Source organism: Hylobates moloch, unplaced genomic scaffold (assembly GCF_009828535.3).
Source record: "Hylobates moloch isolate HMO894 unplaced genomic scaffold, HMol_V3 SCAFFOLD_2, whole genome shotgun sequence".
Classification (NCBI taxonomy): domain Eukaryota; kingdom Metazoa; phylum Chordata; class Mammalia; order Primates; family Hylobatidae; genus Hylobates; species Hylobates moloch.
The window spans coordinates 84,301,652-84,315,320 of record NW_026652277.1 but is presented as its reverse complement, the minus strand read 5'-3'; the positions used below and the strand labels follow the sequence as shown (position 1 = coordinate 84,315,320).

Sequence of the window (13,669 nt, the reverse complement as noted above, 5' to 3'; positions counted from 1 at the left end):
CAATTTCTTTTGGTATTTATTTTTTCCTACTACAATTACAGTTTTGCTACGAAAAATAAAATATTGGTTGTGCTCCCATCTGGGTTTCTAATTTTCAGTGTGTACAGACAAGAGAAGACCTCTCATTTATCCAAAAGAATCACCTTTCTGCAATCTCCAGTGCTACTGGACAAACGAGCCCAACCCCACCGCCCACAACTCCCGAGCACCCGGGTCGCCGATCCCGCCTGCTTCAGGTAGCTGGGGTTTGCCCGGTACGCCAGCGGCCCTGAGACGATGTGTGCCCGCAGCTCGATCGTGTCTGTTGGCATTTCTGGGTGTGGATGCTCCAAACCAGTAAACCACAATACAGAACTCAAGCTTGGACTTTGAACCGAGCCCTTTTGCCTAGTTTGCTTTTTCCTCGTCAAGCCAGGATCCTTGCCAACCCAATTCACAGCTTCTGCCCGGGCTGCGGCTCCCCTCCAGCCACCTGCGCCTGTTCGGGATCGAAGCGCAGTCTGGAGGGGAGCTCAGTCCACCAGCCACTCCAGGGAGAGACGGAAACTACAACTCCCATCAAGCCCCGCAGCCGGCTCCCTCCTCCTCCCTCTCCTTCCCCTTCAGCCTGCGGCCGGGCGGCGCTGGGCTTTTATCTGCGGACCCGGCGGGAGGGAGCCAGATCCCAGCGATCTTCCCCGACGGCAGCGCTTTACCTAGAGGCTGCCGGCGGCCCGTAGCGGGGTTCAGCTCTGCGTCCACGCCAGCCCGGAGCCCAGGGGGCAAGGGGTCTGTCCCGGGCTCACCGAGAGGATGGTCATCCGCGTGTTCATCGCCTCTTCCTCGGGCTTCGTGGCGGTGAGCGCGGTGGGGGCGGGCAGCAGGTTGGGGTCGCGGGGCGCGGGTCCTGCGGGAGGCGCGCGGCGCTCGTCACTGCGCGTCCTTGCGCTCAGCGCGTCCGCCCGCGGGAGCCCGCACCCGGCAGGTGATCCATCACAGTCCGTCAACAATGAAGAGGGCGGGGAGGAAAGGTGGGTGGGGGACCCCGGCCTCGCCCAAATGCCCACCCTGCCTGGCCTGAAAGGCAGACAACGCGGCCTGAAAATGGAGTCCGAGGGAAGCCCCCAGCTCCTGTTGTGTGGCATGCAAATTTGGGGAACGGGTTGTTCAAGAGCTTCGGGGGTCCCCCTTCCCCTAGTTTAGTTCTTCCCGATTTGGGACCTTCAGACTGGTTACGTTTTGCACGGGAGCCTTTTCTGCTGCTTTGGTTTGTTAACCTAGCTCCTGAATGAAGCAAGTTTAAGTGGGAATTGCTCTCTGTCCTCCCTTCCCCGCCAGCAAGTGCATTTGTTTAGTTTTATATCTGCGCAAAGAGAATAGTAAAACTAGGTTTGTCCTGTTGTGGTAGGATTGTTTGCTTTCACTGTCTTTTTTTTCTTAGGGTGCCATAAATATTTTACATCTTTATGTACGTGTGTGTATGCACTCATTTTCTTTCCACCTGTAATGCTGTGGAAATTTTATCCTGGGGATCTATGAATTGTGGTTTTCTATTTAATTATTTTTAGCTATTCTGTTTGGTGGATGTTCTTGAATTTTTTTAGACAAAAATTTTTTTTTTAAAGAAAGAAAAGTTAAATAGCTAGAGATGTCAGAATTTAAGGAAAAATTCAGTAGTTAGTATATTTGACAGCCCACTAAGGGACATAGCACATGTGTTTTACATGATTATTGAGACTTGGTTTGCTTAACCAAGAGTTCAACTATAGATTTAAGAGCCTCCTTTGTGACATATATAATCAAGTAACATCAAAAAATGCATTGTAGATCGCTTAAATTTGGTCTGGTCAGTTGTCTGCCCAGTAGCTCAGTCAGATTGTTCCAAAATTTGTTTCTTAAGTGGGTGGAGTGGAGGATGGAATAAAATATTGTCTGAAAATCCTTGTAAACCACTGAAGTTTTTTATTTAAAAAGAAACCAACACGATCATACAAAGCCCCTCCACCCCCATTTGCACTAGAAACAATAGATGGGAAAATCCAACTTATCCGTATGTGCAGACATGTCGGGGTCCTCAGACTTCTGACAGTTTCTGGTGTTTCTAGCTATTTGGGTTGCTTAGTCATCCCTGCCTTTTGTAGATTTCCCCACTGAAGCCACACTTCATGTGTTTGCAAACTGGCACTGTTTCAAGGGTAGATTTGTTCAAATGCACTCCTTACTAAGAATGCTACAAAGCTCTTGGTTTCACCACCAACTTGCATGCTTCAATAATTGTCCCAGTAGCACTATATTGATTATGGAAGGAATGGTTTTTATCCCTTCCACAAGAGATAGCCTAGGCTACTTTGAGCAAGTCAGACCAAGTCAAGGTAATGACTTGGCTTATTCTATTAGTAGGTAGTATATTGAGATAGTTTTGGTACTCCACATCTTTGTTTTTTCAGTGCCATTAGCAAATATTTATTGCCTGCCTGCTGTGTGCCTTTTTAACTTTTAAATTTAATGTTTTGTATTTTGCACATGGAGCTAAAATTAAGAGACTTAAGTTTGAGTGTGGGCCCCGACTAGTGCAGTGTAAGCTTGGATAAGGTGCCTCATCTCTGCCTGAGTTTCTCTTCTGTAGAATGAAGGATTTTCGTGGGTAACTCAGAATTGCACTCTAGCTTTAAACGTCACCAGGTGAGTAAATGTGGATGAATCCTTGTAACAGCTTCTTTTGCTTGAACAATATACCTACCTATTAGTCTCAAGGTGAATTTCTTTCCTTGGACATTTTACTGTGAAGGCCCAGATCCCCTCAATGCCCTGCCTCGTAGCATGTGTTCTGACATGGTTTCGTTTGAGTTAGGAGACATACGCAGTTACCACATGCTTACAGACTATAAACACTAATTATCTATTTTAATGTTCTGCTGTTTGAAGATCCAGTCTTTTCAGGTTTTAGAAAATCCTTGTTTGTTGAGTCTCCTCAATTATATCTTATATTAATACACAGTTATTCATTGAGTTTCCCCTTAGAAAATCCTTGTTTGTTGAGTCTCCTCAATTATATCTTATATTAATACACAGTTATTCATTGAGTCTCCCCAATTGTAGTTTTATCTCCTATATCAGTACACAGTTTATCTGTAATATCCATACTTTTAGTGATGTTAAGGTTATGTTCATATGTAAGAATAATGATTTCTAAGAACCAATGAGCGTATTTAGGTCAATTCTTGGGCTGGCGAGGCTAATGGGGCCAGTAGCATGAAGCTATATTAAGCTTTAGTGGCATATCCATGATGTGTTCCCTCCAGCAGTGTTGGGTTGACTGTTGATAGTGATTCATTTGGTACCCAACTGTGACCAGCAAGTGCATGGGAGAACAAATAATTTGATTCTTGAGTCAGTTTGGTTTTAGCTGAAGTTTATTAAACCGCAGGGAAGGGATGTGACCAGAATTAGACTTAGCCAAGTGAGTCCCAGGATTTCCAAAAAGCTGCTCCGCTTCAATCATCAGTAGATTTAAACAATCTATTTAGAGAAAATCATCCTATTTACTTCTGATTCCCCTAAGCTCTCCAGCTTCAGCACTTGGAATAACTAACAGCAAGGGATGATTCCTCTTTTGTCTTCCGTGGCTCCAGGTGAAGTCAGCTTTTACTAGGAAACAAAAGCAATGCCGTATTATTATGCTACAGATACCTGAAAATCGGATTTGTTACTCAGCTGACCATGTTGCTATTCATTCACATTGTATTGTAGGGAAAACTTTTGTTCTCAGTTCTAAGAAAACAGTATATTCATAGAAATGTCATTTTAAAATTTAATTTATTCTGGATGTATTCCTGAAAGGGGAAGTCTTAGTAACTTTGTCCAGGAAATATGTGAATATGACTTTTTACTTTAAAAACATTGAAATCCATCAATTATTTCATTGATTCCATCAGTCAGTTATTTCATTTACTCATTTGACAAGTATTTTCTAAGAGTCTGCTGCTTGCCCAGCTCTGTCGTTGGTCTTGTGGGAAGCTGGAGAATAGAGGGTGTGATCTGTGTCTCCAAGGAATTCACAGGTAGGAGATGAGTTGGGAAAGGTAGTAAAGTACAGACGGAGGACACATGCTTCTTGCAGGAATATTATTCCAGAGATAGAAATAATATAGGAGGCGGAGAGATGCATTGCAGGATGTCAGATAAAGAGGAAATGTACCAGAAATCATCAAATATGCATGTGGGAGCCTTAGGCAGATGGCAGGGAGAGGAATTGGGTTAGATTTGGAGCCTGGGAGAGAGTTCTTGAGCCCATCCTGCTCAAGCTGGAAAGGGGGAGCTTTGGGTGGGACAGGGTAGACTCCTGAAAGAAGACGGAAAGAAGCCCGTGCTGACAAACTCTGTAGTGCTTAGCATCTCAGAGATGTCTTTAGTTTCTGCAGCTTCTCTGCTGCCTGGAGCCTTTTGTTTCTCAGGGAACATGGAGCTGCCTGGCAGTGGGGGAGCCCTAGTTGTGTGATTTCAGAAGAATCTTTACCTTCCTACTTGCCTTGACTAACATTTCTCAAAAAGTAAATAAAATCTTTTACTCCTCATTAAAGTTCCTGGGCTCTGTTAGAGTTGGACGGAAGCCTAAAAATATTTTTAGTGAAGCCCAACCACCTAATTTCTTAGGAAAGGAAATTTAGGCATAGAGATTAAGTGGCTTTCCCGGAAGCCATTTATGTCCAGTCAGTGCAGAGCTGAGATTTCATAGGAAGCCAGATTCCTGATGTCTGGATGCATTCATTCATGCGTTGAATGATTCATGTATTCATCAGACAATCACTGAAAACTTACTTACCCAGGCTCTGTGTTAGGTGATGTTAGGTGCTAGGTGTATGTGATGGTCAGAACAGACACGGACTCTGCCCCCATGGCATAAATCAGTGCTGTCTCTCTCCAGTTCAGAGACTTGGGATGCAAACTGTTTAATCAAGGATAGTGAAGGACTGATGCTGGCTTGGGAGATGTTTCCAAGGGGCAGGGTGAAGTGAGCTAGACATCAGCATATCCCTGGACGTTGGAGAGCAACCATCACTGGGAGCAAAAGATAGAAAGATATTGGAAGTAAAGTTGGAAATCATGGATAGGAGTTCAAGTGAGGGTGGGTGTGGAAGGGGAACACATGGAAACCATGCTCAGAGTTGTCTTGCTGTTTGCAACTGTAAAAAGTGCATACCTACTGCTTTGGGCGATTTATAACTAATTTATACACAAAATTACCAGGTAAGGTGTTACATCCCCGTGAATGTATTCAGTGAGGCTTCCCTGTGTAAGGACCCCTCAGAAAAGAGTTCTAAGGCAGTTAAAGTCAGGATGTGATCATGTAGAACAGAGTGGGTATTAATTCCTAAGTTACTCTAATAACATGAATGACAGTATAACTGGCCACTTTAGGATCTTTAATTCATTGGATCCTCACTGACACGTGGCAGGGTAATTATTATTTATTCCCATTTTCCAGAGGAAGAGACTGCAGCAAGCTGACCAGATTGAGATCATACTCAGTAGGTGGGGGGACCTTTAATCAAACCCTGGTGGGCAGGTGGCTTTAGAGCTGCTAGAGTAGAAGTTCTCCCTGTGGGCTCTGTAGCATCCTGGGGGAATGAGAGTATCAGGGGTACTTCACATCCTACAGTGTGTGGGACAGCTCCGCACAGAGACCTGCTCTATCCAAAATGCAAGTGGTACCCGGTGAACAGAAACAGGGCTGAGGGACATTGGCAGAGCAGGGTATGGAGTGAGGTTAGAGAAGAGTTGGGAGCATACAAGTGATCAGAAGAAACAGGAGTAAGTTGGGGGCCCAAGGAGAGGATGTGGTGGTGATGGAAGGTCAGAGTGAGGAAGTTTGTATATTAGTTCTCTAGGGCTGTCATTAACACAATACCAAAAGCTGGGGTGCTTAAATAACAGAAATTTGTCTCAACATTCTGGAAGCTGGAAGCCTGAGATGAGGGAGTTGATGGGGTTGCTTCCTTCTGAGGGCCATGAGGGAGAGTCCTTTCCATGTCTTTCTCCTAGTTTCTGGTGGTTTGCTGGTGATCTTTGGCATTCTTTGGCTTGTAGATCTATCACCCTCATCTGTGCCTTCACATTCATATGGCATTCTTCCTCTATGCATGTATCTTTGTGCCCAAATGTTCTGTTTTTATAAGGACACAGCCATACTTAGTAGAGCCTACCCTATTGATGTCATCTTACCTTGATTATCTGCAAACATCCTATTTCCAAATAAGGTCACATTCATAGGTTCTGGGGGTTAGGACCTCAGTATCTTTTGGGTGAGACATAACCTATAATAGCATGCAACATGAGGATTGAAATAAAAAGACTAATTTATGGAGTTTTTCTCATTTAATTGGAAAGACTGGGCCACATTTCTTGACACTTAAAGGCAGCAGTGGGATATTGAAGTATATGAAACTATAGTCTATGTATGAGGTCTTTTGCTAGAAAATGGGATTTATTAATATCTCAAGTGAAGATCTAACCTCAGTTTTTCTAGTACATTTTAGTATTTCCCAGATTTGATGTGCTTTTAATCCATTCTTCAGAAACATTTAAACTTAAAAATATAATCAAGGGTATGGACTCCTTTATGAAATTAGGAGCTGTTTACCCATTTGTATTTGGATACTTTAAGCATTTCAATCTACTTGAAGAAACTAATTTTTTTTTAGTCAAGATAAAATAATTTATTTGAAAATCAAAATGTGGCTGGGCACAGTGGCTCATACCTGTAATCCCAGCACTTTGGGAGGCTGAGGCAGGTGGATCACGAGGTCAGGAGTTTGAGACCAGCCTGGCCAATATATAGTGAAACTCCATCTCTACTAAAAATACAAAAATTAGCCTGGTATGGTGGCAGGCACCTGTAATTCCAGCTACCTGGGAGGCTGAAGCAGGAGAATCACTTGAACCCAGGAAGTGGAGATTGCAGTGAGCCAAGATTGTGCCATTGCACTCCAGCCTGAGTGACAAGAGTGAAACTCCATCTAAAAAAAAAAAAGGAAAGAAAGAAAATATATTTCACTTACAATTACAGAAGAAAACAAATCAAGTTGATTAAGAACTATGTCTTTGAGTGCAGAGAGATTGGTGGTGTTTTATTTCCCTGAAATTCTCATTGACCCAGTTATTCAAAGAAAAACATATATGATAATGTTTCAAAATTATATATTATTAGAAAGAAACATTAAGATAAGCTTTAAATTCTGGAATGATACTTCAAATTCTGCAAATATTCTTTTACCCATCATACAAACTATTTTTATTAAGAAAATAGAAGAATTAGAAGTTTTTTTAACTGACACATAATTATACGTATTTATGGGGTATCTAGTGATATTTCTGTATATATAATGTATAGTGATCAAATCAGGGTAATTGGCTTATCAGTCCCCTCACATATTATTTCTTTGTGTTGGGAACATTCAAAATCTCTCCTAGCTATCTGGAAATATCTTACAATGCTATAGAATGCTAGAACTTACTCCTCCTATTTAGTTGAGAGCATGTATTTATCTTTCTGTCCCTGGCTTATTTCACTTAATGTAATGTCCTCAGGTGCATTCATGTTGCCATAAGTACAGGATTTTATTCTTTTTATGGCTGAATAATATTCCATTGTGTATATATATATCATATTATCCATTTGTGTGTTCAACACTTAGATTGATTCCATGTCTTGGCTATTGTGAATAGTGCTGCAACAAACATGGGAGTGCAGATACCTTTTTAATATACTGATTTCCTTTCCTTTGGATAAATTCTCAGTAGTGGGATTGCTGGATCAAATGGTAGTTCCATTTGCAGTTTTTTGAGAAACTTCCATACTGTTCACTATAATGGCTGTACTCATATACTGCTTCCCACCAGCAGTATATGAGTTCCTCTTTCTCTGCATCCTCATCGCATTTGTTACTTAGGGTCTTTTTGATAATAGTCTTTCTAACTGGGGTGAGATGCAATTTCATTATCGTTTTGATTTGCATTTTCCTGATGATTACTGATGTTAAGATTTTTTTTATCTATTTGTTGGCCATTTGTATGTCTTCTTTTGAGAGCTATCTATTTAGATCACTTATCCAATTTTAATTGGATTATTTATTTTTTTTGCTGTTGCTTGGGTTCCTTGTATATTTTCAGTATTAATCATCTGTTGACACATAATTTGCACCTTTTCTTGCATTCTGTAGGTTGTCTTTTCACTCTGTTGATTGTTGAGGAAACTAAATTTTGACGTATATTTATAATATGAAAAACAAGGTGGTTTGCACATTGCAGGAAGACTCATGTAAGATGGTGTATTGATTTTTTTCTGTTTTTCAATTTTTAAAAATCAAAAATTGAAAAGGAAAAGAGCTACTGATGGTGAAAAACTCAGCAGGCAACAGGAAGCAGTGTGAGATATTAACTAAACAATATTTCTTCCTTAGTTATTTTTCATCTTTGATTTATAAAAAGTTCTTAAATGAATTGTGTTTTTTTCTATCAAATTAGAAATGGGTGACAGAATAGAAAAAAATCTAGATTCATAGTGAATGTTTCACTTTCTAAAGTGGAAATTAGCATGACTTACTGATCATTATATATGGAAGTTTAAAATACTTTATTATGTGCCAGGTGCAGTGGCTCATGCCTATAATCTTTGCACTTTGGGAGGCTGAGGCAGGTAGATCTCTTGAACTCAGGAGCTCGAGACCAGCCTGGGCAACATGGCAAAACCCCATCTCTACAAAAAATATAAAAATTAGCAGGGCATGGTGGCATGCGCCTGTAGTCCCAGTTACTTGGAGGGCTGAGGCAGGAGGAGTGCCTGAACCTTGGGGAGGTTGAGCCTGCAGTGAGCCGAGATTGCGCTACTGCACTCCAGCCTGGGTGACAAAGTGAGACCTTGTCGCAAACAAACAAACAAACCCCAAAACCATCACCACCACCAACAAAAATACTTTATTTTGAAATACATATTTAAAAATGGGGTCTAGAAATTATTATTTCACCTGCTAAATGTCAGTTTTTAAAAAAATTACCCTCCAAGCTCTAAACTCAGGAGACTCTTTTAGGCTTCAGGAGTTTTTCAGCAGAAATTCCTTTAAATGGATATTATTTTAGCTGGAGAGTTAGTTAGAGATTTAAGTTCTATTTAAGCCACATTCCTGTATTCATTTTTTTCTGTGATTAATTTTATTTTATACTGTTTATCCATGATGCAAAAAAAGAGGTTAGCCTTAAAAATTTAGTGAACATTTTCTTTCTTCTGTGAAATGGCAAATGCTTGTTAACTTTCGTGGGGACTCTTCTACTTCAGGTTATATATAGTTGTCTTTTGAGGGTCCTTCTTCTAGTTTTAGCTTAAGAACGTATCAATGAGCCTTTCTGTTTAGTGTTTTTTAGATAGTGATGAATATGTGCCATGTCTTAGTTTCTGGGGGGCACTGGGGTGGCTGGGAGGAGTAGGGCAGGAGGGGAGGAGCTGGAGATTGGAAGCCTGTACCAGCTAGAAACTGCACAACCCAATTGAAGGCAGTGCAGTTTCCCTTCTGTCTCCCTCTCTTAATAGGCTTATCTGACTTCATCTGTCAGCACTGGCTAGTTTCTCAGGAACTGGACTGTGGTAATTTAAAGGGTTAGTATTGCTATCTCTTTTATATTTGATTGGTTTTATTTTCTAACTCTAAAAAAGAAATAAAGCTTGGAAAAGCACTTAATTGAATGTTTCCCTTCTGGCTCATGACAGCTTTGCGGTGGGATGGAAAGCTGAACTCAGATGCCAGCATCCAGGCGGATGGGGCCCCACCTCCCTACAAACTTAGGAACTTTTAGGCTGGCACAGCCTCTGGGACAATTTGGGAACAATTTTGTTGGTCATCTTTGTTACTATTGACAGCTTATTCCCAAGGGGATCTGACTCTTTTTGAGCTGGTTCAGTATTTGGCAGAACTCCAAGGGGTTGTTTCCTGGAGCTGACCCCTGAAGTGGAAGGTATCCAGCAGGGTGTGTCTGCTTTGCTGTGGGGTCTTGGCGGGCCCTCTGCCAGCATTGCTTCTCAGCTCTTGGAGCAGACAGGGAACGTTGAGGTGCGACTGAGGGCAGGGGGTTCTAACTACTTTAGGATGTGTTTGCCATTTCCTACTGGGTCATGGCCCAAATCTGAAATGACTTTTTGTCATCTTCAGTCTAGTGGCTTTAAGAGTGGAGGACTGAGAGTAAGAGACACACAATTAGGTGACTTGATTGACAGGTCAGTTCAGTGGTATTTGGTAAATGCAAATATAGTTAAAGTCAGCAGCTATTGCTACATACTGATCTAATATTAAAAACAAAACAAAACAAAACAAAAACCCAAAGAGCAATAAGCATAGCTTTTGAGTTATCTTGTTTTCCTTCTGCATGTTCCACAAGGCATGGGAGTGTGGTCTTCTTCATTCATGACATTCCCATGTGTATTAAAGCTCAGTGGTTCGCTCTCTTGCCCTTTTGTGTGTGTGTGTGTGTGTGTGTGTGTGTGTGTGTGTGTGTGTGTGTGTGGTTTGTTTTAAATCACAGTCTCTGCTTATCTTTCACTGGTTCTCTTTTAATAATTATGTTCATTAGCACAGTTTCTTCAAATGGGAATTGGCCACCTTTATAAGCCTGGGCCTTTCATTGATGAGAGTTTAGATTTCACTGTTCTTTTATGAGAAACAAACTGCTTACTAGCCAAAATAAATGTCTGGGTTGAGTATGCGCTGATTTCTTTAATTCTGGAGTCAGTTTATATTCAACCCATGCACCTACCTCTCTGTCCTGGCTATGGGAATCTATCATTAGAGAACAGTGTTATGGTTAAGGCAGGGGATGAGTCCAAATCCTAGCTCTGCCACTGATGAAAGGCATGACCTTAGACAAGTAACCTTAGCCTCTTCATTTGTAAAAGTGGTATAGGAATGGTATTTTATGCATAGAAAAGCTCTTATGAGCTTTGAATGAATGAATGATTTTGCATTAGGCATTTAGCTGAGTGCCATGACATACTGAGTACTCACTGCATGTTACCTACTTTTTCTGTATCATAATCATCTTCAGTAGTAGTAGTAATAACAGTAAAAAAAAAATCACGATGACCTTGAACTGTGTAAGTTCTTTAACAATCCAAAAATTATATACAGTACATACTACTTACTAGGCTGAGAATGCATACAGGTATAATTTTGGGAGAGATTTTAGTAAATTTAAGTGTAAAGGGCTTTCTACTTAAACGTATAAGAACATTATAATTTGAGCAGGCCATTCACCAAACATACCATTTAGTTAGAGTTCTGCTATAATGTTTGGATATTTTATAGGTACATGGCATGTTGTGCATGACCCATTCAGATCATATTTTCACTCCCTATAAAGTGCTTACTACTATGCACATGGTCACTATTCTTTGCTATACATAATACAGTCAGCCCTTGGTATCTGTGGGTTCCATATTTGTGGATTCACCCACCTGTTGATCAAAAATAATCAGAAAAAAAGTGGACAGTTGCATCTGTACTGAACATGTACAGACTTTTTCTAGTCTTCATTCCCTAAATAATATAGTATTACAACTATTTACATAGCATTTACATTGTATTAGATATTATAAATAATCTACAGATGATTTAAATTATACCATGTTTTACATAGGTTATATGCAAATACTGTACGACTTGATATAAGGGACTTGAGCATCCAAGGATTTTGGTATCTAAGGGACACCAAATATACTGTGTGTTGTTTTTTTAGAGCCCTGGCTTGATTTAAGGATTGCTGAATAATGTATAGATTTCTTCCCAAATGACAACTCTGACTGTTGGATAGTAGCTGCCTGGAGAGCCGGGAGAGAGGTTTTGGAGCCTTGACTGGGATCAGCAGGAAAACTGTGCAATTGATTGTTGATGCCTGCTCTGGTACCAGAGAGAGGATCAGGGCTTATGCCACATATTTGCCATCCCTGCATTAGACTTCATGTATTCAGACTCTGTCTTTCAGATTCTTGTAACTGATGTAGAATATGTTGAGTCTGTAACAGGGAAAAGGCATATGAAACACCAAGTTGAATTGATGGATATCCGCTGCAAACATCATGCCTTGTCTGTCACCCCAAATTTGGTGGGGGTTGGGGGCAGTGAAGGGCCAGGATTTCTGTGTTTAATGAAGATGAATGGAATTTCCTAGAATCCTGACTGAATCTGAACACTGTGAATTTTGAATACCTGTGAAACATAAGTTGGGCTGGCAGATGGGCAGGTAGATGATGGTAAAAGCAGTAAGGGGGCTTTGTGGAAAAATGTGGGAGACAGGAGAAGGAAAAAGACACCTGGAAGAGGGGACCCATTGTGCTGAGCCTTGGAACGCTGAAAGGGCAGCTGAACAATTACTCTTTATCTGTGTGCAGCAACGTGGTACAATATTTACCTTATGTCACTTCATCTTTACAATTGTCCTACAAACTATGATTTCTTATACTCATTTTACAGATGATAGTGTTGAGATACAGGGTAATTAAGTAGCATGTCTAGGATTATTCAGCTCAGTGGTAAAACCTAGACTCAAACCCTTTTCTTCTGATTTTGCGCCTGGTACTTTTTTTATTGCCCCACATTGCTTACCAGAAGAGCCCCTGACCAAGAGACTGGTGAGAACCTGGGTTGTGCTATCGCAACAAGCATGCTAGAACAACAGTGTCTGAGCTCAAGCTGTAATAAAGAGAGGGAATGGTGCAGGACTCCTGAGGGGTGGTTCCAGGGGTCTCCACTCAGCTGCTGAGCTGATAATTGGAGGCATGATGTCCTTAGGGCATGTGAAAGCAATGGCTTTGCTTCTTCAGAGACTGATGGAAGCTAAAAGGAATATGATTTAAAATTGAAAACTAATATTTCGCGATAATAATAATGAGTACCATTCACATGTGCAGGCAGTACTGGGGGCTTGCGTTTGTTATTTGTATTCTTTAAAGTAACTTGGTATAGTAGCTGTTTGTAATTACCCTGCCTCCTCACAGAAGAGTAAGAAACCCAAACTTTAAACAACTTGCCTTGTCATAGAACCCAGAAGGTTCAGATAGCCAGATCTGTACCATCTTCTTCCTATAGGCCATGTCCCAGAGCAGGACTTCAGAAGTTAAAGGAAACGAGAATAGGCAGTGCTCCGAAGAGACTGTTTAATGTTTTGTTGGATGTCCTGAAACTAAATGTATGATTTCCTTCGAATGTGGTTCTCTTGCTGTGTGTGATAAACTTGAATAAAACCAACTTGATGGGTTGAACTGGAGGGAGCAAGATTGGATGGGAGGGCAATAGGTAATACGGGGAAAGAAAGGTTGGCCAGGATGGCTGTAAACCAGAGATGGGGTCATAGGCAGAGATATTTAATATATTGGGGCCTTTTGAGCAACAGATCCATGGAGACAAATGGTTGCTGTGGAGGTGTGCGCCCTCATCCTTTATGTCTTGAACCCTAGGTTACTAGGAGAAATGTTCTCTGTGGGCTGATTATGCCCTGTTGTATGCTCTGCACAAAAGTGTTCTTGTGAGTGGAAGAAGTTTATCAATATATTGCAGCCTACTGAGGGAGTTGAATGCAAGAGAGGGCGTAGAAAGTAGGAGGCCAGAAGGGCCTGGTGGAAGGGAGGGAATTGAGGGTCTGGGGGAGTGTA

General features: G+C 41.3%; 1 protein-coding gene across 1 annotated transcript in view; it reads left to right on the top strand.

Moving 5' to 3' along the window:
- The first annotated feature begins 606 nt into the window (after positions 1-606).
- Positions 607-13,669, top strand: part of SH3BGRL2 (SH3 domain binding glutamate rich protein like 2) — a 77,276-nt gene continuing 64,213 nt past the window's right edge. The window contains exon 1 of the mRNA XM_032152637.2: positions 607-837. Within this exon, the coding sequence (XP_032008528.1) occupies positions 793-837 (45 nt within the window). The 5' untranslated portion in view covers positions 607-792. The remainder of the gene's footprint in view (positions 838-13,669) is intronic.